The sequence below is a fragment of the Hermetia illucens genome, chromosome 3, assembly GCF_905115235.1.
Source record: "Hermetia illucens chromosome 3, iHerIll2.2.curated.20191125, whole genome shotgun sequence".
Lineage (NCBI taxonomy): Eukaryota > Metazoa > Arthropoda > Insecta > Diptera > Stratiomyidae > Hermetia > Hermetia illucens.
In genome coordinates this window covers 26,381,102-26,406,618 of record NC_051851.1, presented here as the reverse complement: position 1 = coordinate 26,406,618, position 25,517 = coordinate 26,381,102, and the positions used below count along the sequence as shown (strand labels likewise).

The window sequence follows — 25,517 nt, the reverse complement described above, 5'->3', positions numbered from 1 at the left end:
GACTAAGGATCCTGTTCCGTGATAATGTGTTTTTCTGGCTATGGTTAACCATTTTCAATTATCGAAGCCACTCACCTGACAGTAACAACAACAAATCCGATATAGCTAGATTAAATAGGTAGTAGTTGGTAGCGGTATGCATGAATTTATTCCTAGATATCACAGTGCACGTAATTAGGTTGCCCAAAACGCCGGCAATAAAAATAAAAATATAACAAATGGTTATTGTTGCTAAAATTGGTATCGCGTCCCGCGATGACTCCTTCACCAAATCATCGGTGAGCGTCATGCAACTTGTGTTGAGGAGATGACTTATGTTCAGTTCTGTGCTGTAGTTCTGCAGTAGTTCGTCCCACGAGGCTGTCTCAGATGATTGGTTAACCAACTGACAAAGCTCATCCAGAACTTCTGAGATATTCATTTTGGTCACGCGTGTGATGCCTTTACGGCTATCGTTCAAGACAATTTTCTAATGCTTTGCCTTTGCTAATTATGCTCTTTGAGGTTTTGTTGAAATCCTTCCTTCAACCGCAACAATTAAGCACAGTCAGATGAGTAGATGTGGAAATATTTTGAGATTCTTTGAGGATATTACACTCATCTTTAATGGACGTATTATTTCTGGTGTATGCCTGGAAAGAAAAAAAAAATGTTCAATTAGTGCTACCTGCAGATTATACTTTCTTAAAATTTTGAAAAATATTCAATAAATCATCGACAAATGCTATCGTAAGCTTTTTAATGGCCGGCAATGGGGGTAGGTAGGTATCAGTGGCCGCTCCGAACAGCCCAATTAGCACTGTGTTGCGACGTTTTGATGCCACAAACTCCTAACACCGTGACTGCTGTTATGAGAGCAGAGAGGCAGAGTCTAGTCGGCTCGGATCCTCAGAGCCAACCCGTAGCAATCACGAAGGAAAGCAACTCTATCACCGTGCAGCCAGAAATATCTCTGAGGTCTCTAAAGAATGGTTTGCCCAGTGTCCGTAGCCTGACTCTAGCTAGAGCTGGCCAATCGCAGAGAAAGTGCATTAGCGTTTCCTTGCCTTCTCTGCAGCTTCGGCCATGTGCCTATGGGCCAGTGCCCCATGCAGACCGCCGTAATCTTGAATGCATTTGCACGTGTCTGGCACAGGAGCTCTCGTGGTCAAGCTATATTTTAAGCGAGCCAAATTCTCCTTGACGTTGCACTGCTCGCAAGTCTTCGCCATCTAAGACCCGCAGCTGTCAGGTAGTGCGAGTAGACTACGCTCCTGACAGTTGCCAACGAACCACCGACTGTATTCACCAAACGGCTGCCAAGAGCAGAGCCTCGCCTGGCCAATCCGTCAGCACGCTCATTCCCCTCTATGTTTCTATGCCCGGGAATGCAGAGGAGGGTGACCTTGAGCATGCTGCCTAGACGGTTCAGCACGTCTCTCTACTGCCCCACCAGCCTGGAAGATATCGTTGTTGAGTACAAGGCCTTGATGGCCGCTTGTCTGTCGGTCAGAATGGTTATGTTACGCTTGGGGCTCGAATCTCGCTCCAGCGATCGACAGACTTCCAAAATCGCTAGTACTTCCACTTGGAATACTCTGGCGAAACTTGCAAGACCATACGACTTGCATACACTGTGTGTATTCGAGAAAACCCCCACGCCGACTCCACAGACCATCTTTGATCTTTGAGAGTACTAAGTCAAAACCCTGTAAGACGCCGCCGGTCTTCCACTTTGCCCTGGTTGGAAAGTCCACAGTAAAGTTTCTCGGGAATTTCAGCTTGCTTGTGGCATAGTCCGTGGGGGATGCCCAAATTTCCCAAGGTACTTCGTCTAGGATGTTGCTGTGGCCGTAGGACTTCGCTGTCCAGCATCCGGTTTCACGTAGTCTGACGGCACTGCACGCCAACCAGCAACATCAAACCGCACTGGTCAAACGGGAAGAAGAAGGATAGGAGAATACAACTTTGAGACCGTTGATAATTTCTCCTATCAAGGGTCGAAAATCACAACCGATAACAGCTACGATGATGAAATCTGCGCACGGTTGTTGGTTGCCAACAGAGCCTATTTCAGTTTACGAAAACTGTTCCGCTCGAAACGTCTCACCATAGGGTCCATACTGAACGAGACAATGATCCCGCCAGTCCTCATGTAATCCTCGGAGACCTGGGTTCTAAGCAAGAAAAATTGTGAACTTTTGACCGCGTTCGAGAGAAGAATCCTCAGAAGAATTTTTGGCCCCTACATAAGGATGGACGATTCCGTAGCCTACATAACGATGAAATCTTTGAGCGATACCACGCCCGTCAAATTGTGGATGAAATCCTGCTCAATAGGTTACGGTGGGCGGATCACTTAATCCGTATGGATGAGGATGATGGCAATATCTATGGTAGAAAACGAAGACGAGGCAGACCCTCCCTAAGATGGAGCGATGGTGTAGGTCAGGACGCCAAACAGCTTTTAAGGATATCGAATTGATGGGCCGCGGCGCAAAACCGGGATGTCTGGAGTTCCTTATTAAGGCAGACCTAGACCGGAGACCGGTTGTTGCGCCGTTGATGATGGTTAATGAAAGATAATAGCCTTTTAACAGACAAACAATGAGCGGTCAAACGGTAGTATAGTTCCAGGGCGAAAACAAAGTTTAGTGCCTACAATGAAGCAACTATGTTTCCGAGCTTCATACATAGATGGCACTAGCATCGCATTTAGTTAACTTTAAATATCTAAAATTTCGTATCAGGACAAAAGCAATTCATTAGACGCTGCTTCACCTCTGCCCGGGTACAGCGTGAGTGAAGGGATTCGTAGCTGCTATACGCTCCTTTTTATAATTGGCCAAACACTCCATTTGTGCGAATTATATCGAACGTAAATTCGCCCACGTTTCAAACCATAGTTTGGTTGGAGGTAGAAGAGTCCGCATCTACTCAGTGCGTGTAGAGGAAAAGGAATACTCCGGAAAACCAGAAACATTAAAGGACGCTGATCTGCAAGCGTTATTAGATGAAGAAGATACCCGACCACAAGAGTATTTGGCCGAGGCATTGAACACGAATAACGTCGAATTGCACCGGTCAAACTGTTAGTGGCGATGAGAAAGGGAGTTAGTTTCAGATAAGTATCTCGTTGGTATAGTGCCCCGGCCTCGAATAACAACACAATGAATCCCCTCTGAAATCGAGCTAGATGGAACACTGAAGCTATTCACAACAAAGTCCTCAGTAACACCTAAAAGAGGGAAATTAGTGTCGCAATAACCGGAAATGTCAGATGTCCTGGAGATAAAGCATCCGCAAATGTACTTCACAACCACCGGAAGAACGTTATCATTAATACAACCAAAAATATATTTGGTATCAAACGCAAAAACGATCAGACTTGCCTAGAACTGAGCGGTTCAAATGTCTCAGTTCAATGCTTGCAACCAATAGTCAACAGCGTTACGAAATTGCTTTACGCATCAATGCAACTTGGATGAAATGGAGTTCCACAACTGGCTTTCTTTGTGATCGACGCATCAACGAACGTCTAATGTCTAAAATTTACCGCAGTGTCGTTCGCCTTTATATGGTTCTGAGTGTTTGCCGATCATAAAACATAATGAACAGCGCCGCGCAGTAATGGAGACAATGACGTTATCATCTTGTATCAGTCGATAGAGCAATAGCAATGGTAGAAAAAGAGGATGTGGTAGACTTTGCGTCGGATAGATCGATTCGTTGATCAGCAAGGCCGCAGATAGGGATATCAACTTAATGGAGTTCCGTCCATGGAGTTCTTTCAATCAGATAGATGCTGACAAAAGCACAAGTGGCAATATCAATTCTGTCCCCATTCGGTGAAACTGAACGCAATTCCACTTTCAGTCAAGCCAATAACCAATTTCATGCGGACCAATTCATTATAGACGATGTACTCCACTCCGGGAAACCGGAAGCTAGACGCTTCAGGTGTGAAAGGTTTTGTGTATTTCTTTTATAAAGAGATTTGAATGTGCATTTGTCCCATTAGCATGTAGCACGTAAAATATGCATATATTATGTGAAAATTTCCACTTTCAAGTGATATTGACATTCATAGCCTTGAATTTGCAGAGAAGCGACAGTTTTGACTTAGCATAACTTTGTTAGTGATAGTGCGATTTTCACCAAATTTGGCAGTATCATGCTCCCTACTTTAGGCTACATTGCTGAAAAATTCTGTGATTCTACCGTAAACTCAAGGGGGGTTTTCCTGCCAATTACTAAAATTATAGTAATGTACTATTATTAACTTTATTTGAACAGGTATCGGTATGGAGGGTATTTCGGAGCATAGGCATCTTACATTGGGAAACCCCTAACTTTTTTCAGAGAGAATGGGTTCGTTACAAAATGATCACTTTCAACCCCCCGCACTCCCCACCTTTCCAACAAATGTCAAAACTAAGACCGGCTTTAAAAATTACTAACCGAGACCTTTAATTTGATACCCCATATGATTATATTTGATGAAAAAAAAATTACATATATGGGAACCCCCCTTAAATTGAACGTAAAGGGATGTAACTCACTATATGCGTGATCGTTGATAGTTCCCACCTTCTTACCAAATTTGGTGTGAATCGCTACAATTGTCACCGAGAAAAATGCGTGTGATGGACAGACAGACAGACGGACAGACAGACAGTAAACCGATTTTAATAAGGTTTTGTGTTTACACAAAACCTTACAAAGGGATCATAGGAAAATGGATGGCCAGGAAGGTTTATTGACTTTGGGTACTTGCCAGTGTATAATACATGAAAGATCCCCTCCTATGCTTCCAACAACTCAGCAAACCTGTCTGCTCAAGTTTTCGCATAGATCTTAAAGGTTTTATCAGATCACGCCTACTATTTCAGACTGCAACTAGCAAAACTTTGGTTCAAACTATGCTGGTGGTGTTCAACGTTTCCATGTTGGTGTCACCGAGATTAACATTGAATTGCTCCCTCTGAAGCCAGAAGCAGTAAATGTCTCTGCAGTTGCTCTTAGGCGTTAGGAAGTGTCTAATCCTCGCTTTTTCGAAACTGCTTTTCATAACCTTTGTTTTAATGAAGATTCTTCTCGTAATTTCCGACACACGGTTACTGATCTTCTCTCTCTGTCTCTTGTGGAGAAAGAAGCTGAAAGTTGCTACACGTGATCCTTTCCAATACTTTGCTCTTCCTCATTTTGGATATCTTACATAGGAGTAGAGATCGTACAAATTCCTTTGTCAGGAAGAGGGTATTGATTATGTGGACCATTTGGTTGGATAACGAGGTTCGTCGTTTGGTGTTGGATCGGGTCATTCCTAATGCTGCCTACTCCAAAAAAAAAATGAATATTGCTTCCGAATCGTTTTCTTTTTCTTAGGTTCATATTTTGTGCCTAGGTAGTGGCGAATCATTTTATACTCCACAAACGAAAGATACTAACTCCTACAACAAAAGTCCGGGGATCCACATTGCCACCAGTGAATGATCCATTTTTTTTCAGAATTCTACTGTTCAAGTGCCTTCTTCAGTCCCTCCTTTTTGCACCTCTGTCAGCGGAAGCAGTATTGACAAGGATCGAGACCCTAACAAATGGCCGTTTACAAGAGGAATTGGCAAAGTTCAACTTTTCTGACCTTGCCAAAAGGAATGGCCAATGGGCAATGACAATCACATCTACCCCACTACAACTTCCCATTTCAGGGACCGATTTCTATTTCAGCTTCCATCACCTCTCGATTAAAAATGAACCTCTTACCTATACGCTACTCAGTCACATGACGCCGACTGATGTTGACAACATTACGGGTTAGTGAGTTAACTGAATTTAAATGGACCCTTCGCGACCGTTTCAAGGACAAGCGGTTCGACTTTTGCCTTTATGTCCCTTGATCTCTCCTTTATAGAATATGCGAAGGTACATTTCCATATTCTATGGCCGGTAGATACCGACGCAACAAGGGAGACATCGGATGAAGATGAAATCCATCGAGGAACTTCCCTCCTTAATTGCGGCGCACAGATCTCAGGTAGGCTTCATGCATGTAGCCGAGTTGGTTTTTCACGCTTTTTCCATTCCATAGCATTCAGGGATCCAGGGGGGGGATCTTCGCAAATTGTTGATTGAGATCCAGTGGGGATCCTTATGCATAAAGAAAGTATATATACAATTTTCCTGCGCCTGACTAACACGGGGACATAAAAGCATATGTCGACGGCGTACTTCAGTAGAACTGGATTTAGCGGACGAGCGTACCAACATAGCCTATTCACGCCACTCCTGCTTTTGCCAGCTTTACCAGCTCTGCCCTTATGATTGATCACCGCCGCACCGTATTAAAAGGAACTATGGTAGGTTTACTTCTCAGGCTGTTGCGGGCATAGCACTCTCAATAAATCCATTTCTTTAACTTGACTTTAAATTGCAGTAGGGAATTGAAATTATCCTTCTGCGCCCTGTTTATCCCCTCCTTCTCGTAAAGTAGCGCTGGCTAATCAACTTTTACCATGATAATATCAAGATACTCCCCATTTGAAGCGCCATAACTTTTTGAGGGGTGTCACCGCCCCGATTTGAATAGAGGCTCCCGCTTATTCCTGCATACCCTCCTGTTCATTTGAGGGAACGGGATTGACAATTAAACCATCTGGATTGAAGAGAGGGCACCTCCCCCTCGACCTTCATAAAACCCTCACCTCCTAGGGAGATCGGGTTGAAAATTCATCCAGTACCCAAACAAATTCGTCCAATCCGGTTCTTTGAACGTCTTTGTATAGTTTTAATAACGGACGAAGAGCTCATCGCTTAAACCGGGGCACATCATCGTTACGTCTATGCAGCTTGGATCTTCCACGAATTTGAGATTCCCGTCACTACATAAGTAAAACTTCAGCAGTTTTTAATCCTTACATCTGAATTTCCTACATAATGCAAACGTATTACCACAAATTAGTAACTACGACCGTTGAAAGAGTGCATTTCTGTAACTAAATTTATCCCAATTCAAGGAACATGTCCAAATTATGAATTAACGAAAAGTTCTAAGGAACTCAGCACATATTGTCCTTAACCCAAACCACCAAAGTAGATGAAACTCATAATTAATTTTCCAGGAATGCTTGATGTAATGCTAAGTCAGGAACACATTAGCTCTTCGCTGCTAATAAAGAATTTCCGCAGACTCCACCCACCCCGCAAAGTGTGCACCAGATGCACTCGAATGGATTCCACTCTTAATTCTCCACGGACAGCATCCTTCCTCCATTCCTGCATGAGAAAGTTTAAATTATTTTCACCACTAAGACTCCTTTCGATGTGCCGCCGGCATCCAGGCATAGCAACAAAAAAAAATTAAATTGGAAAATTTTGTTTTCAGCGTTCAACCCGCTATGTATGTATGTGGGTCGTAAATAGATTGGAAAGCGAACTTTGCATAAATTCGTAAAAGAGCGAAATGGGTTCGAAGGCGTTCGACTCTGATAAAAAATTTATCGAACATTTGAAGTGATATCTTCCTCAGCGTTTTTTCCATCACCATCCAGCTGAACGGCACAAGTGATTATTTCCAGCTCATCTCTACATTTTTATCGATATTTATCGGAAAATTCAATCCAATGGCCTATCCAACAATTTGGAGTCATGAAAACTCGTCTGAACTTTTCTGTTTACCAAAAATCCACGCAAAACTGTCTAATTTCATGAAAAGTTGCAAGGGAGAGGCGGAGGGTGGAGATTCACCCTGAATTGACGGCATCATTCTGGGAGAACAATTACACCCAGAATCAATTAAAACTAGTTCATGGGAATCTTAATTAATTTAAATGGCATGCAACGGAATAATTTTCAACTTCATTAAACACATTTTTGCACGTACGGGCATTGTGGAGGAACCCTCTAGTCTCCCAGAGTATTGGCAAGTGTAGTATTGTGTCTGGTGATTTTCCAGACTAATTTCACTTTCAAGCAAGCTTGCGTTCAAGTATCTTAATGTGTGTCAGTCCTTGCTACTGTTCAAGGATAGATGGGTGTGCATTGCTCCGGGGAATGGAAGTAATGCGTCTCAACAATTCAAACTGAAAGAAAAGCGAATTTCAAGCAAAGATTTTCAACAACTTCGTTGAAGTTTGTTCAGACGTATAGGATGTGACTGCAGACATCTGGTTTAAAGTGTAACGCTTGGCTACCAACGAGGTTATTTAACTTTGCTTTACCCACTTTTGTCAATAGACGACGGTAAACAATTTGACAACAACAGTTTATTGCATGCTTTTACCCAGGTCTTTCTTGGCCATTTGCTTTTTACTAATTAGCAGGAGCCAGGAGCCATTTTACAATCTACCGTCTGTCCAGGGCGTGAGTAATCCCTTCCACGTCAGGTATTTTGTTGTGTGTATCTATTCCGGGCCTCTGAGATGATTCCGGACCTGAGAAGAATCAACTCCTGTCCCCAAACATGAGCAACCCAAAGTTATATAACATACTTTCTACTTTTGGTATCATTCTCGCCAGAGCCTTAGTTAGTTAGTTAGTTTAGTGGGGGAACCGCAGCTCCAAGCACTCAGAACTCTGATAGGCCCATCGTACTCTCCCCGGAGATCGTCTATTCATCGGCCACTCGTTGATAACATTCGCAAGCTTCCACGTATTCGAGAACATTCTCCAGAGACAGGGAAGGCGTAGACTCTTCGTTGAAGAAAACCTTACCAAGGTAAATTCGTCTGAGGTCTGAGGAGGCCGGGCAGCTGCATATGAAGTGCAGAGTCGTCTCCACACCCCCCTCACATTGACTTCATATGACCGAGGCCACCACTCCATGTGGTAGTTTAAGGAGCAGTGTCCCGTTAAAAGCCCTACTAGAGTTCTCAGGTCCCACTTTCTAAGGGACAGCAAGAATGCTCTAGGGACCCTGGATTCCTGCACAAAAATGGTCACCTGTCGACCATTTTCCCCTTCAGAGTGGATTTGACAGTAGATGACCGGATGCTAAAAGCTGCTTCTGCCTCCGCCATTGTGGGTTCAGAACCTTGGAGAGCCAACCTGTCAGTTTACCGGCGGCCTGGTCTACGTTTGAACTTAGGACGGATTTCACTTCAATATAATTCACACTCATGTCGTGTTTGCGATTATATGTAAATGGAGCGATTACCACCTGTTGCCACTTTCGGTCACGCTGCTCCCAGGGCAGAGGTGAGGCAGTGTCTGATGAGTTCCCTCTGCCCTGGGCGAAACCGTCACTCAAGATGTTTGAACTAACTTCAAGTTTACTTACACTTCTTTACAGGCTTACTCGTTTTTCATGATACATCTTGCCAGCTCCCCTAAGGGCAATTAGTCGCTTCGATGGCGGCCCAAGTGAATTTTACGCAGTTCACTATCTCCACATTAAGTTGTACTTTGATCTGTAGAAAGTTCTTTTTGAACGGGTACCTGCTTTAATAACACTCCTATAAGTGGATCACCACTTGGGCTGGATTACCACTTGCGCTGAGCTTCATGACAGTCTGCCTCTTTTGTTCCTTTAGACCCTCTCTATATTTTGAAAGGAATTACCTGGTAGTCATTACGCGAATCTTCCTCATTAAAGTTCTATAACCGAATGTCAGGCTTACAATTGAATAAGACTCTTCCTCTTGACATGTATTAAGAACATAGGCTTTGCAGGTCTGATTCAGAATTTTCCAAACCAAATTTAAAATTTTCCAAACTAGTTTCAGACCAATCAACTTGCCAATCAACTTGCCAATCAACTTCCGGTTTTTCCAAATTCAGGAACCATGATTTGCGATTTGAGGATGGATGGGTCAAAGAGCTGGTTGTGGCAGTAAAGGGAAATGCTGTATATAAACCTGGACGTAGTTGTCTCAATGGAACAATGGCCACCTCAAGGAACTTTCTGGAGATAAGTATTGCAGTGCCTCCGGCAGGATGGGTACATCAGTCAGTGCCTTTCGAAGCGACTGTGGTTGAAGTTGGAAACTGAGGACCTATGAGGCTGGTGTACATACTTGGATTCACATAGGAGTAATATTTGCAGATCATGCAGTACCCACCGAGCGACAATTGAAACTCGTGTCTGCAAGACCAACTGGCTACAAAGTAGATACTCAATTGAATGATTGTAACATCTGCCATAAGGTTATTCACTGTATTGAACATCATTAAAAATAGGTAAAATTGCTTGATGATCTGAAGGGTATCTTTGAGGGTTGGTTTCCGTTTGAAAAGTCGCTATGGTTAGATTGGCACTACGTAACCCATTGGCAGAAGACACGGGTGGCCAACTGAAAAAGCGCGTTAAAATCACGCTCATTTGGAGCGTTCTTGCTGGTCATAATTATAACGAAGTTAGGACACTTGCGATAGTTGGTAATTTGTGTGGCTTCCTCTGTAACTCACGCACTTAAGATTTCCGTTCGGTGTCTTGAAACACTCACCTTGCTTTTTTGTGCAGCGATACTGAGGATAGAATTTCTACGCCGCGTGGCAGATCTGCACAAAGCGGTCCAAAGTATCACTTATCCCTTTGATTGGATTGAGGCACAAAGGTGACTTGTCATATGCTCATCCTACGGAACGACTACGGTTTCACAGAAAGCGTTCCGGTCCTCAGCAGATCAGCAGGTCCCCTGTAGTGATTAAGTGTGGTCTAGATCACCAATGACTAGGAAGGGGAAAGCATATGTATAAAACTTCGCCTTGTTTTCCACGCGAAGTTTGTTGGTTGCAGCATAGTCCCCTTTATTCTTGAGGAGTATTTGATAGTTTGACTGGGAAGTCCATGGTAACAGGATTGGTGATAGAGCTTTATGTAGTCCTTCAGTTTAAACTAAGATTGGTAGAATTTTAGTAATAATCACTTTCAACTGAGGTACCGGTTGTCCTTTGATTGCCCATAGTTTTTGCTGGTCAGACTTAGTTGGGTTGACAGATATTGCATGTTGGATTGCAGCGACAGTTATAGTGAGCACTGGCACTGTAATCAGCACTGGCGTGGCGGCTAGCGAAGATGTGAATTCCTCTAGTTGCTTGATTTTCTTTTTTTTATAAGTTCACATTTTGTCTTTTTAGGGAAATAATTTCTTGTACTTCCCCGCTGGGGTGGTCTTACGCGTGCCGTCCAAAAAAGAACAGAGGAAGGTTGTGGAGAACTCGAAGTTATCGGAACACGGGTTGCAGATTCATGAGAATCACTTGGGGGACCAGATGTCCTTTGAACCATTGAAGAAAGAGGCGAAAATTGTAAGTCGCCCAATACGGTCGGGTTTTGACAGTCAGCAATGCTGGAATTGAGGACACGCCAGCAGTGATAGATTAGATTACATTCACAGAAAGGGTGTATGTAAAATGGTTTAGTTACAGGCTCAGGTCGAATGAATTGCTGACTGCCGTGCGAAAAACCATGTCTGCGCTCGTTGCTCCCAGAGTTGGCGTATGCTCTCCTCTTGCAACAACAAGGTTCACTGCTGGAACTGTGCGTTCCGGGGAATTCATGCCGGGCATACGATCAAGTCGATGTTGTGCTCGATTTACGCCGCAAAGGTGGCTCGGGTTAACGCCCGCCTGCTGCAGTAGAACTGCCCCAGAGCGGTTGCCGTGATGCATGATCTCGGCCAGTTCATGTGCGAGCACAACACTAGCGTAGCCATGTTGCAGGAACCCTTGGCAGTCAATGACTGCGTCAGAAGCTTACCCGGAGACATGCAGGTGTTCACTGCTAGCAGGTCGGCCAAGGCGTCCGTCGTCATTAATGATTGCGCGTCTGTTTTGATGTCACTAATGAGTGGACGTATGCATCACAATCACGGGCCAATGCCCTTGGTAAACATGTCACGCGGTGAACGAATGCTCTTCGTATTAAGCGATGGAAGTGTTGTCAATACTGCTGTTGATATTGATCAACTTATGCCTTTCCGAGTGTCTCGTCTTATAAAGGTCTGTTTAGGCAGTCTAAAGAAGAAGACTGGAGGCGATTCTTTGGTGAGCGTAGTTATGACCTTTGAGGTAGGGTCTACCGGATATGCAGAGAGAAACGTAGTCACAACATATCTGGCATCAAGGTGAAACTATACTGACTTGGCGTGATAGTGTTTGCGCTTTGCTGGGTGAACTATTTCTGAGATCCTAGCCTTCGGCAGTCGCGCTGAAGCAGGAGAAGAAATTTCTCCCCTGAAGTGTTGTGGGATCGGGGAGAGCATGGTGAGGCTCAGGACTCGGAAGTCACCTGGTTGGGATGGGATAACTGGCGAGATGTGCAAGGCAGGCCATCCCATCTTATGTGTCTGTTTGAATGTTGCTTGCGGGAGGATTATTTTCCTGCATTCTGGAAGACTGTCAGGATGGTTGTGCTCCTTAAGTCACCAGCGAAGGATAAGAATAATCCTTGGTCATACATGGCCATATCGCTTCTCCCGGCCCTTGGCAAGGTCCTGGAAAGGATTATGATCCAGCGACTAGGGGTGAAAACATTCCATCTGGTGTCTGACACACAGTATGACTTCCGTACTGCCAGGTCCACCGACGATGCTTTCATGTATGTGAAGAACTCTCTTGTCCGTTGTTGTAGCAAGTCCGTCCTTTGAATCCTTGTAAATTTCAAAGGCGCATTTGATTACCTGAGTTAATCATCTGCGCTGTTGAAACTTCATTAGTGTGGCTGCCAGGAATTAACTCTGTGGAAGAGCTACTTCCATGGTAAAAAAGCCTTCGTCCAATGTGTCATTGAGCGTGTACGGTTAGCAGGACAGCTGCTGGATACATATACTATATGTATGTGAGACACTTCCTTACATGTTCTATGTACGGGTCCCCTCTGCTGAATGAGTTTGTAGGGCAGCAAACTGCTCTATGCTTGTCAGCGAGTAGCGTTGTTAGTCTGTCTTTCTGTTGGCCGTATGGTTTCGATCGACGTCATAGAGATTTTGTTGGGTTTTCCTCCTCTTGATCCGGAGGCGGATTGGCGTGGTACGGCCTACAAGATCATGAGTACATACCTTTGCTTGAAAGTAATTTACTTAGAGCGGATCAGGAGGAGGGGTTAGAACCGCTTGCGGTTAAAGGCTGTTAGATGAGAGGCTAACATTTAAGTGGCAGCTTAGACGAAACAAATGTAAGCAAGGTAGGGTCACATACGATTACGCTAAACGTGTGCCTACCAGAGGAAGTTCCGTCGTGGACTCTGAGCTTAACCTTACTCTGACCTGACGGAGCATAGTAGCCTAAATGAGTTTCTCTCATGTCAGGGTTGTGTTCTGTGTGAGGTAGATTCTGAGGACTGTTTTCATGTTCCGAGTGTCTATCCAGCGCACTGTGGCATCCGTAATCTAGACGACATAGGCATTCGGGAATTGACTGGTGGATACGTTTGGTTGAGGTTCTCCGCACCGAACTGATTCCAGTCAACCCGTTGGGGATGGCCGTCCCCACGTACTCGAACAGGACGATCAGACCGGAGTCCGCAAGGGACTCATCAAGTTGGCTTTTTCCAGGAACCCACATCGGAGGTTATCTGATACCATGGGAACCGGGATGTCCCTTGAAAGCGTATGTTTCAGGAGAATTCCCGGGAAATGTGCTCTCAGACCGGTTATTGGCGGTTTTTCTCCTTATGGGAGTTGCGCTGTATAACTCTGGCACCGTACCCGTTAGTTGCGGTAGAGGTGTAAGACAGAATGTCGGATGTCGAAAGTTTGTTTTTATAATTCTTCACTGCTTTGCCACGGTTGTTATTTTGCTTTCTTAAGGCACAGCGGTGTTACTTCGATTAAGTCACTACATAGTCTCACAGATATAATTACACTCTTACACACGACTGGCCTTATTAAATTCAATTTATAATCTGTGTCTCTGTCCTCTTTCTGGAGGTAGAAATCTTGAATAGGCAGTGGTATGGATATTTACACCCACTGAAACTAACTCTCTTCCCCCCTCTTCCGAAACTTCTACTCTCGCTCTGCACTGGCGCGGTTGAGGAGGTGGAAGAAGGGAAAGGTAGCACTCCTTCCAGCCTATGCTATGCCTAAGCTTATAAAAGATATGACATTCGCTCCTTTCTGAGCTACTGTAACTTTTTGAGGACCTAACTACCGCAGACCTCCTAGATACTCTTCAAAAACTTATTTTTAATATTTAAAGATCCACAAATCAAGTATCTATCAACCCTCGGTAGCCTAAGCCACAAAAGGTTAACTACTTTTAACAGTTTTTGCATTAAAAAAAAATGCCCTTATTATTCCAGATTTTTCTATTTTCAGTTTCTCACATTTTGGGTTCAAAAAACATGTTCCCGGATACAGTAACCTATAATCTTTCAATTACTCTTCCTATTCACATTTAATTTGCAAGTTCGCTCCTTGTCTGCCAGTCCACGGAATATCATAAAACCGGAAGAAAAAATATGCGGATTTCCCACTTTAGGAATTATCATTTCTTCACGATAATTTGGTCTACCTACGTGTAAGGAAGCATTTTAAATTAAAAATCAACTAAGGAGCCTATAGGAGCCAACCGGACATAAATTGATGAAAATCAAATTGAATGAATTTCCCTCATTTGAGGGTATCATGATTTTTCCGTCTATTTGTGTCTCAGGTAATACAACCTCAATTACGTTTTTCTAGGAATTGTTTTTGGCTCAGCACAATGGTTAGTGTAGGAATTCCTTTCCAATACTGTATCATGTTTTCCCAAAATTAAATCTGCTTTGTGGCATCCAAATTCTGTTGGAATTTTACGCCTGAAGTGGAGGCGGTGGAATTCAGGAGCAAACTGGCAATGACTGCTGATAGTAGGTATCCCAATTGAATCGAATTTGATGATTTTGCGAGAATTTTAATTAAAATAATGGTTTAGATGAAAAATACGTAATTGAAGACAATCTTGCTGGTTCAGTTATTCGTCCTTCCATACCCGCCTATTTGACATTTGGAAATTGAGAAATGTGGGACGATTAAAATATTCTGTACGAATAGACTCAGTGAACTTTTCAAAATGTTTCACTTTCAAATGGTATGATTTAGTTGGCCGCTGTTGTTTGAAGCGTGGTAGAGGCTGCTTTCTCCTGTCGGTCCTCTCTGAGTCTCCTTTCACCCAGTTTTCACATTAAAGTTGGCTAGTGCGATTATAAGCCAAATCGATGATGAGTCAAAGGTCCAACGAAGATGTTATAAACAACTGACAACTGTATAGCCAAGCATTAGAAAAAAATCCACTTTCAGGCGGATCGCGGATTCTTCAAATTCTCTCCCTTTTGACCTTTGACAACCAATACAAAACCGGACATTGCAGAAATAATTTTCAGACAATTTTGGTAAAGTCCTGAAAATAGTGTCTAGACTGCAGTGTCACCCCCATCCCCCTCCTAGGAGTATCAAAGGGATCAGAGCGTCTTCTCTTCTGAATGTGGTGCCACTAATACCTTCAAACGACAATACCTCCAGCGCTTTGCGCCAAAAACTTGCCGCTCAGCAAATCATTGGACGATAGAAGAAAAACCTTTTTACTCATCTTTACTTTGGCAGCTACCAAACAAGTAGACCTACCTTATCAATGTTAGGGCAGCTGACGGGATTACGCTCTTTTCGGAAAATAAAATGACAGCTGGCGTCTCGTTTCGTGATCCAATGAAGGCTTAAGCGTTCCTCCCATCCCCTCTTTAATACAATTTCTACTATACCTTAGATCAAAAACGTCTCTGAAGTCAACCAATATAAGTTGACGTTCCATAAGCAGTTAAGGCTGGCGCTGCCACCAAAATTTTCCAATCCTCTGCCATTAATGTCGGGATTCACAAAATCGATCAAGTATTTTGCTGACTCCCCCGCCAACTGAAAAGGGAAGACGTGCTCTATATTTCCGCTCTCGGGCGCTTCCAACCAATATGCTAATTGTCCCTAACGAAGAGGAACTTTAAATTCACGTTGGTTGGAAGTCAGCAGACCAGTATACTCAGACATACGAAATTAATGTTCATAGTGCAATAGGGGCTGAAACAATCAAGAACCAGAGCCTAACTTTTTCGAGCCTAGCTAGAATAGAATTTCGCAAAGGTCAACTTGCATTACTTTCACGATTTTTGGAATAGGTAAACCCTCATTGCAAGTGCGAATGGTAATTTTTCTCCCCCCTCCTCCCCTTGAAATCTAGACTTCTTGTTGTCACCAGCTAGAAGTGACCATATTTAAATCGTGTTTTATAAGCGAACAATAATCGAACACATTCGGTTGCGTTTTCTGGCAGTTTGGATCAGAAATAAGGTCAACTCGGCACTCAAGTGAAATATCTAGCGATAGGAACCCTCCTTTGGAAGCCAAGAATGAGGTAGAACTAGAATTTAAAGACCAGTACGGTTGACTTCAATAAATATGATTACATAGGATATTCCTGAACCAACAAGAACTGTTTTCTTCAAGTTTGACATCAAGTAAGAATAACAATAATTATAATGGCTAAACTAACTGCTACTAGTCAAAAGGTAGTATAGCTCCCAGGGCGAAACGTGGATTGGTAACTACGATGGAGTAACTGCGAAACGCCTGCTGAACCAACACCAACAACTCTACTACCAAACCTTACCTCCACCTTCAAGTGGTGATCGCTGGGAGCTCTTCCTTAACGAAAAGCTGCAGACGGAGAAGGATGAAGGCGAATTTGTCGTACCTAAAACTGGATAAATTGTACCAACTGGTCCTTCAGAATATTAGGCGATGACAGCTTTCTTACCAGGGCAGAGGCCAATCGTCAGACGCTGCCTCACCTCTGCCCTGCAAGCAGCGTGATCGAAGCCGCTCGCAGATGTTAAGTGCTCCCTTATATAGTTCACAGAACACAACATGACTAGAGCTGGAAAAAAATTTTTTTTTGTTGATAATTACGGGGTCCTAAGTCCGCAATTTGATGCCGGACCGGACCAAATGAGGAGCAACTTATTCCCTCTTTTTCTTGGTCCACGGATCTCTTGTTTAAGGCTACCCAAACTTTCAAAATATTAGGCGATGACGGCTTTACGGTTTCTTACCTCCAGGTTAGGGGTTGGGTAGGACAGACCGCCTACACGGGAAAGAACTTGTTACGAAGCCAAAAAAGGAACCTAGGAATGGACTGACAACACAACGACAAATCCGGCAACATAAACGGAATAAAGATTTGCACATTTTCTCAAGGAACGTGCGCTCCCTGTACAGAGATGAAGCTGCCAAGCAGCTAACCGATACTCGGGCCCAATATAAGGCCGATGTAACAGCGTTTCAGGACACGCGTTGGAGAGGGACCGATTTCCTGGAGAAGAGTCACTACTCCATATATTATAGTGGTCATCCTGTAAATCATGTGCTCCTAGTAAGTTTCTTAGTCAGCCAAAAAATGAAATCTGCTGTTATCGGCTTTGAAAATATAAGCGAGCGGCTATGCACTCTGCGCTTGTGAAACAAATTTAAAAATATAGCCCTTACTAACGCCCCTACCGAGGAGACTGCATAGTGGGAGAAGGATACCTTCTACAAGACAGTAGAAAGAATCCTCGAAACCTGTCTTGGGGATTTTCACAGTCAAGTAGGGATGGAATCTGTATTCAGGCAATACGTTGGCCCCCATAGCTTATATAAGGATACCAATGATAACTCACTGCATATTACTGTGTTAACAGTGTCACTCGAAATGGTTGTTGGAAGTACCTGGTTTGCGTGGAAAGCGCTGTACAAACATACGTCGGCCTCTCCAGACGGAACCACTTTCAGTCAAATTGACCATGTGTTGATCGAACGCCGCCACCTCTCAGTCTTGATGAATGTCAGAATATATAGGGGGCCAATATAGACTCGGATCACTATCTCGTTGGCATGGTACTCCGAGCTCGAATGACAACACCACCTAGAATTCCCCCTAACGATCAGGTGAGATTTAACACTGAAACCATCCACAGCGGAGACCTTCGTAACACCTATAAGGGGAAATGGATGTCGTAAAAACCGGAGTCAACAGAGATTCTGGATATGAAGCACCAACAACTTCAGAATCACCTGAAGAACGTTCTCATTGATGCGGTTAGGAGCATACTTGGCCCCAGACGCAAGAAAAGTCGGAACGGCTGACAACGAGGCACTATCTGTCTCATACATAAAAAGGGAGGTATCACACAGTGCAGCAATTATAGAGGTGTGACGTTGCTGAGCACCATCTATAAGATATTCTCCGCTATCTTGCTAGGTCGGATAGCCCCCACGCCCAGAACATCATCGGCACATACCAAAGAGGGTTCACTCCAGGCAAATCAGCAATTGCTCAGATTTCCTCTGCTGGAATATGGACATCAGTTGCATCATCTATTCATTGACTTTAAAACCTGTGCCTGTGACAACATAACCAGGATAAAACTCTACACGGCCATGAGAGAATTCGGTATTTCGACGAAATTGATAAGACTGACTACGCTGACCCTGACCAATGTGCGAGGCCTGATGAAGGCAGCAGGATCACTCTCAAGACCATTCGACATCAACAACGGTCTACGACAAGGGGATGCCCTATCATGCGTCCTCTTTAACCTGTCCCTCGAGGAAGTGATCCATCATGTTGAGGTGCCTTCATCCAAATCAAGCAAGCGGCGCGAGATCTCGGGCTGCACATAAATGAAGGCAAGACACATTATAAGGTGGCGCCAAAAACCAACCAACCAACATCAAACCGCACTGGTCAAACAGGCAGAATAAAGACAGAGGACTACAACTTTGACACCGTTGATAATTTCTCCTATCCAGGCTCGAAAATTACAACCGATAATAACTACGATGATGAAATCGGCGCACGGTTGTTGACTGTCAACAGAACCTCTTTCAGCTTACAGACAATGCAAGACAATGATCTTGCCAGTCCTCATGTATATCTCGGAGACATGAGGATGGACGATTCGTAGCCTACATAATGACGAAATCTTTAAGCGATACCATGACCGTCAGGTTATTGATAAAATTCAGCTGAATAGGTTGCTGTGGGCGGGTCACTTAATCAATGTGGATGAGGATTATCCAACCCGAAAAGTCTATAAAGGCAATAGCTACGGTAGAAAAAGAAAACGAGGCAAACCCCGCCTGAGATAGATCAGGATGCCAGGCAGCTTTTGGAGATATTGAATTGGTGGTTTTGCTTACTAAGGCAGGCCTAGACCAGATACCGGTTGTTGCGCAGTTGATGATGATGATGTGATAAGCTCAGATTTAAGGCAAACTTAAGACGAATAAAAACATCTAGGACAACTGGGATTTGAACCCATGGCAACGACATCAAGATGCTAGCGCTCTAATGCCCCAAACATCGCGACTTCATGTATCTCAACTTGATTTCATTAATGTGCAGTCAAGAACTCGCTGATCTGAATGCAGGCTCTTCTTTCCATTAAGTCGATATCGTTACCATATGCCAGTAGTTGAGCGGACTTGAAGAGGATGATCCCTCTCGCATTTAATTCAGCATCACGAGTCACCTTTACCAGGGCCGTTTAAAAAGAATGAATGACAGGGCATCCCCAGTCTTACATCAATGTTGATGTCAGCTGGTCTTGAGAGTGATCCTGCTGCATTTACTACATTGCACGTGGGTTGATTGCCGCAGAGAGGAAATTTGATTTGCTGCTGATTTGTTTGGAGTGAAGCCTCTTCGTTATAGGACAACGGTATTCTGGGCGTATTGGGCTATCCGGCCCAGCAAAATATTATAGAAGCAACCTGATACCTCTATAATTTATTATTCTGTTAAGGGAAAGCGCACCGCGCCATTAAAGAACTATTGTGTCCCTTTTACTGGTTACAGTGTGACTATTGATCATAGTATCTCAAGCAGGCCTATAATCGTCAGTAACTTTAATGTGTTCCCTACTTCCACATCTTTCAACTTTGCATCTGGTATTAAGTGTTCTCCCAGATTCCTCGACCTACTTTGCACAAGTGCCGGTCACTGTCCCAGGACGTGTATAGAGGTTTAGTTACACTCCTCACAAAAACTGCAGGGAGTATCGGTAGATATTCCTAGCTTGCCTAGGTAGCTCAGCCGACAGTGACCAGTGAGAATTCCCACTATGATTCGGAGGTTCTTTTTGGTGAGAGTTTAGCAATACTTTGCGCGCATGGATTCGTATCCGCCAATAAGCACCCTGGACTGCTCCATCCCTGGTAAGCCCGCCCAGTATAGTTCCCTCAACCGTTGCTCTTCATTTCTTAGAGTCATAGCCATGAAACCGTTTCCGATTCCACGGAAGGGTTCTGGCCCGTGTAAATGCGTCCTGGCTCCCTTCTTGGCTAGTTCGTCCGCTGCCTCGTTGCCTTCCAACCCAGCATGGCCTGGAACCCAAAGTATCCGGAACTTGTTGGACGAACCGAGTACATTCAGTCTCTCCAGGCATTCCCATACCAGTTTTGAGTTCACCTGGTTGGACCTAAGTACCTTGATCATAGCCAAGCAGCGATGGGAATAGCTATGTTCTTCCCCCTGTAGTTCCTTTGGAGATTAATGGAGGCAAATCTGTCTATGGCGTATATTTCCGCCTAGGATATGCTAGTGTACCTACCCATTGGCTCGAAGTACATTTTCCTGTGACCAATGACACCGGCACCCGCTCCCTCTGCTGTGAGACATCCGTCAGTGTACCAAGCCGTATGTCGCAGCCACTTTCTCCCAGTTTGCCTTGTTACTCCAATGTGTTTCAAATTTCTTATCGTAGTGAAACCCCGTTGTCATGTTATCCCTTGATATCAGTGAACGGGAAAAAGGCTGAAGAAAAAGAAGAAAGATCAGTAATTCCGCATACCGCCTAGAAAGAATATCAATCTTCCTTCGGTTTAGGCAGCTCCCCACCTCATTTATACTCCCGGCCATCCTGCATATTGCCCTCCTTGCCTGCATTTGTATGTACAGATGAAGAGGGGTCAATCCCAGAAGGACCTCTAGGGATGCCGTTGGGCATGCTCTCATTGCCCCACTGATACACACGCAAGCCAGTCTTTGGAGCTTATGTAATTCCCTGGCTTGTGTGCTCTATAATTGTTTCACTGCGTGATATCTCCCCTTATAATGCCAGGCATTGATTCGGTGCTCCACACCTTGTGTCTGTCCATGCCTGCTTGGTTTAGTTGGTTGGCTCCATATTTAATCAGTTCAGCTATAGTTCCATCGGTTCCAGACAATTTATTACCCTCTATTACATAAAAAGTGTCAAGTGCACATATTGCTTATGCTTTTAAAGGAGGAGCGAAAGTGTGCGCTTCCGCAGCTTGCTCAACTTAAGTAATGGCGCTTTATCAGGAAAGTTCTTGCAAAAACAAGCCAAACTTCAGCAGAAATTAATCTGGTACAGGTAGAATATGCCCTAATCACTGGCTCTTCGTCTTTGTTGCTCATCCAAAACCAACACTGCGTCTACCCACCTATCCCACGAATCGGTCGGTTTCCTGAGAACATAGAGAGAACAACATACTGCAAGGACAAGGCGCCATAATTAGAAAGCAAAGCTTTATCTTCCATTATTAAGATTACTAGGAATTTCCTGTCTTTCCTGTATGAAACCAACCAGATATCACCTGAAGCCAAAACTGGAAGCATACGTTTGAATTTCCCCGAAATTCATAATATAATATTTGCGCTGTAACCACATCAGCAAAGATTGCATCGAAAAGCTGATTATGGCGCTGTTCCGTATCAAAGCATCTTTCCTCGTTACATGTAATCAAAAGAAAACAACATTTATCAGTTAATTTTCTTCTCTCTAGAGTTTGTAGGAGCTCCCTAAATTGATGCCAGCTCCACCAACAAACGTGCTCCCTCCGCAGCAATAAAGGGAATGGAGCCACAATTTTGGGCTTATTCGTCTCTACGGTCGTATTTATTGAATATAGTACAAGGGAGAGGGGGTGGGGGATGACTGCCAGCTATAAATCCATCGACATTCGTATGAAAGGTAGACTAATGAATGTAGGTTACCAGCACACAAGGGATTAGTATTCAATCGAGCTGTGAGGTCTACCTGCTGTTGTTAAGTTGAACGCTTCTGCCAAGAGGGACGTAAATTTGCCAGCAATAACACAGTAATGTACTCGAGGATATACTGCCATTGGTTTCTGTGCTTGTTACACCTTAGAGATTAGCACATCAAATTTCCTCTCTAAAAATAACCACCTTTATCATAAAGCCAGGGGCACTAATAAATCTATCAAGAATGCATGGCTGGGCTTTCTTGCGAACTAAAAATATTATCTACATATGAGCCTACGTACCTAAGATACACATCATGATCCAAGAATCAAAATAGATAGAAAGTGCCAGTCACTTTTATCGGGTCCTACTCATATCTGGGATAGGATTAAATTGAAGGACGAAGACGATAACTAAGGTAATTTGTCGTATCAAATTGGAATTACTATCGACATGTTATGAGAGCATTCCGTTCACAACAAACCCAAGGTCATCTCCAAAGTATTGAGTAATTGCATCAGACGCTTATTATTGGATTTCAAGATAAGCCTGCTGATGATGGATTGCATTCGAGACTCTATTTCATCCATTGGAATTGTTGACAAAATCGGTCTGGGCAGTCTGGGAGGATATATCTGTGGCTATAAGCACATGTAAATAAGGATTTTGACGGGTTAACAGGGATGTGTGATGAGATTCGCTGGATTTTCTAGTGTAATCTGAGATTTGCTTTTCCAAGGTAGTCATGTATTTTTAGGTCAAATACTGTAATGGTCAGTGGAAAAATCAATCCTTGGCAATATACATATTTTTACTGAACAGGAATCCTCCCGTGCCAGTTCCAGGCTGTATTTTGTCATTCAAGACAGAAAACAGGTCGGGAAACCGGAAGCTGGACGCTTCAGGTATGATAAGTTTTGTGTATTTCTTTTATAAAGACATGTTCGTGTGAATTTGGTCCATTAGTACGTAAGACCTAATATACGCATATATTATATGAGAATATCCGCTTTCGGATTAACAGCATTTGAAATTGAAGGTGTCTCTTTTTCTGTCGAACGGGGCATTTGTGGGTGCGGTCTGCGATAGTTAGAGTAGGGCCTTTTAGAATTCGGTCTTCGACAAAACTCGTGTCGTAAACTTAGCTTTGTTATGTCGATTGACAATAAAGACCCGGTTGGGCCATCGGACCCTCAGGTGACCGCCCTCGATGTGCGCGTCTCTTCCTTTTGGCGACGGAATCCAGAGCTGTAGTTCCTCCATCTGGAGGCGCAATTCCAGATGTCCGGAATCACAGCCGACGCGACTAACTTTAATTATGCCATTGTAAGCCTGGATGAGGAGTCCATCCTTCTGGTGGCTGACATCGTAAAATCGGCCTCCTACGCGGTATTGAAAGTTGATCAAGCGCCTGTCGGTATGTGAGTCAGCTAAGCTGGATCACTTGCTGGCAGGTTTGTCGTTGGGCGATCGAACTCCCAGCTAATTGCTACGATGTCGAGGTGTAAGGTATGGAACCGCTTGGTAGTGCGGGGAAGTGAGCACACTTCTTTCCTTACATGCCTGGTGACCTTACACTTCTGGCATGCGATGCATTCTCTAGTCCAGGGGTTTCTGTCCTTATTCATGGAGAGCCAGAAGTATTTCTCGATGGCTAACCAATTTGTCGTCCTGATGCCTGGATGCGCTACGTCGTGAACCGCGTGGAACACTTTCTCGCGAAAGGTGACCGGAATGTATGACCGGGGTCCTTTTTCCGAGTATTTGCAGCAAAGAGAGAGGTTCGAGCCGAAGATGGGCAACTCCTGACATTCAAAATCTTGAATTTCCAAAGAAATGAAAACTTTGACCTATTATAACTTTGTTAGTAATAGTGCGATTTCCATCAAACTTGGCAGGATCAAGTTCTATATTATAGCCCATATTGCTGAAATTCGTGGTGCTAGGATGAACTTAAGGGGGGTTCTGCAGCCAATTACTGAAAATCATAGTAATATACTATTATTAACTCATTACGGATGGTATTTCGGAGCCTAGCCATGATATAGTGGCAACCTCTTGATTTTTTTCGGATTTTTCGATTAGGCAGTTTCTGAGAATGGCCCCGTGAAATAAATAACCAACTTTGGAAAGTACTAACCAAGACCTTTCGTTTGATACCCCACATGACTATATTTATTTACACCCCCCATGTGCATGTACCTCGCCTTAAATTCGACGTGAAGGGTATGTAACTCACTGTATGCGTGAGCGTTCACAGCTCCCACCTCTCCACCAAATTTGGTGTCAACCGCTGCTACGGTCTTCGAAAAAATGCGTGTGACGGATAGACAGACAAGCATACAGACAGACTGTAAAGAGTTACCAGATCTCCCATCAGGTGCGACTCTAGTTGGCGGATGGATCATGCACTTTCTTTTCTGACTGTGCATGGGCTACTGTTTGCTCATCTCTGGCGCGTAGACCAAAATGGCTATGGGAAGGATACCCAGAACATAAAACCACCATGGAAGACGAGAGAAGGAGGAAACTTACGATGTAGGGGTTTGGAACCCCAGTACCGGCGGCTGTTGAGAGTAAGGAAGCGGGCTCCCAGTCGTCGATATTCCTCGACCGCAGTGCCTTGGTGGTAGACAACTTGGCCACCTTGGCATATCATGGTACAAGTGATTTGGATCTGGAAAAGTAGGTGTGGGCAAAAATAAGTGGTGTATATGTATACAGCTGCAACACCCCACCAAGTTTGACACTGTCTGAATTCGAGGAAATGCTTGATAATCTTGTTCTCAACGCAAGGGAACGAAGTCCAAAGGTGATTGCTGGTGATTTCAATGCTTGGTCCCTAGTATGGGGTAGCAGAGAATCAAATGCTAGGGAGACCTGACCTTTGTAAGCCCTGCGCTGGCGCGTGGTATGTCCTGGTGCGTCAGCGAATGCTACACCCACAGCGATCACCAGGCAATCTTCTTCGAAACATGTGCCGAGTCACAGGGCAAGGAGCTGGCCGAATTGAATGTATTTCTCACGTCCAGGGTCCCCACCACACAATATTTGCTGGCACCACTCTTTGGTGAATTGCGAAATCAATTTAATAACATCAATGATTGATCTGGTTTTATGGAACCCATACTGCCGGTCTGAAATACCTCCTTGGTTTTCAACAGCCGGGAGTGATCTAACGTAGATTACACACTCTAACATTTTCCACATTGTGTCCAATAAATATATAGATCTGTAAAAGGATGGTTCACCTAGAGGCTTACCAGCCTTAGGTAGTAGTTCTAACTTCTGTTGCTTCCATGCCGCAGAAAATATCTCTTCGGACATTTACGCCTCGAACAACTCAGCGAGCATATCCAGTCTGGATTCCACGATTAGCTTAAGTTTCCCCAGCGTTTCGCCCTTGATCGATTCTACACACTGCCCTTGGCCCGCTTTTCTGCCTCGGTGGGAGGTTGCTCTAAAACTTGCCAATTCACTATTCCACCGGTAGTAGTAAGACTTCTACTGGAGAATGAGCATCTCATAGCCATGGATGCGTCACACGTCTCGACGATGCTTTGTGTCGCATGGGGAGT

The 25,517-nt window shown here is 44.0% G+C and overlaps 1 protein-coding gene across 4 annotated transcripts in view; it reads right to left on the bottom strand.

Moving 5' to 3' along the window:
* LOC119652498 (pyrokinin-1 receptor-like) overlaps window positions 1–25,517 on the bottom strand; it is a 222,782-nt gene that overhangs the window by 39,689 nt on the left and 157,576 nt on the right. For all 4 annotated transcript variants that reach the window (XM_038056681.1, XM_038056684.1, XM_038056682.1 and 1 more), the window contains one exon: window positions 76–632. In XM_038056681.1, the coding sequence (XP_037912609.1) occupies window positions 76–421 (346 nt within the window). In that variant the 5' untranslated portion in view covers window positions 422–632. The remainder of the gene's footprint in view (window positions 1–75; window positions 633–25,517) is intronic.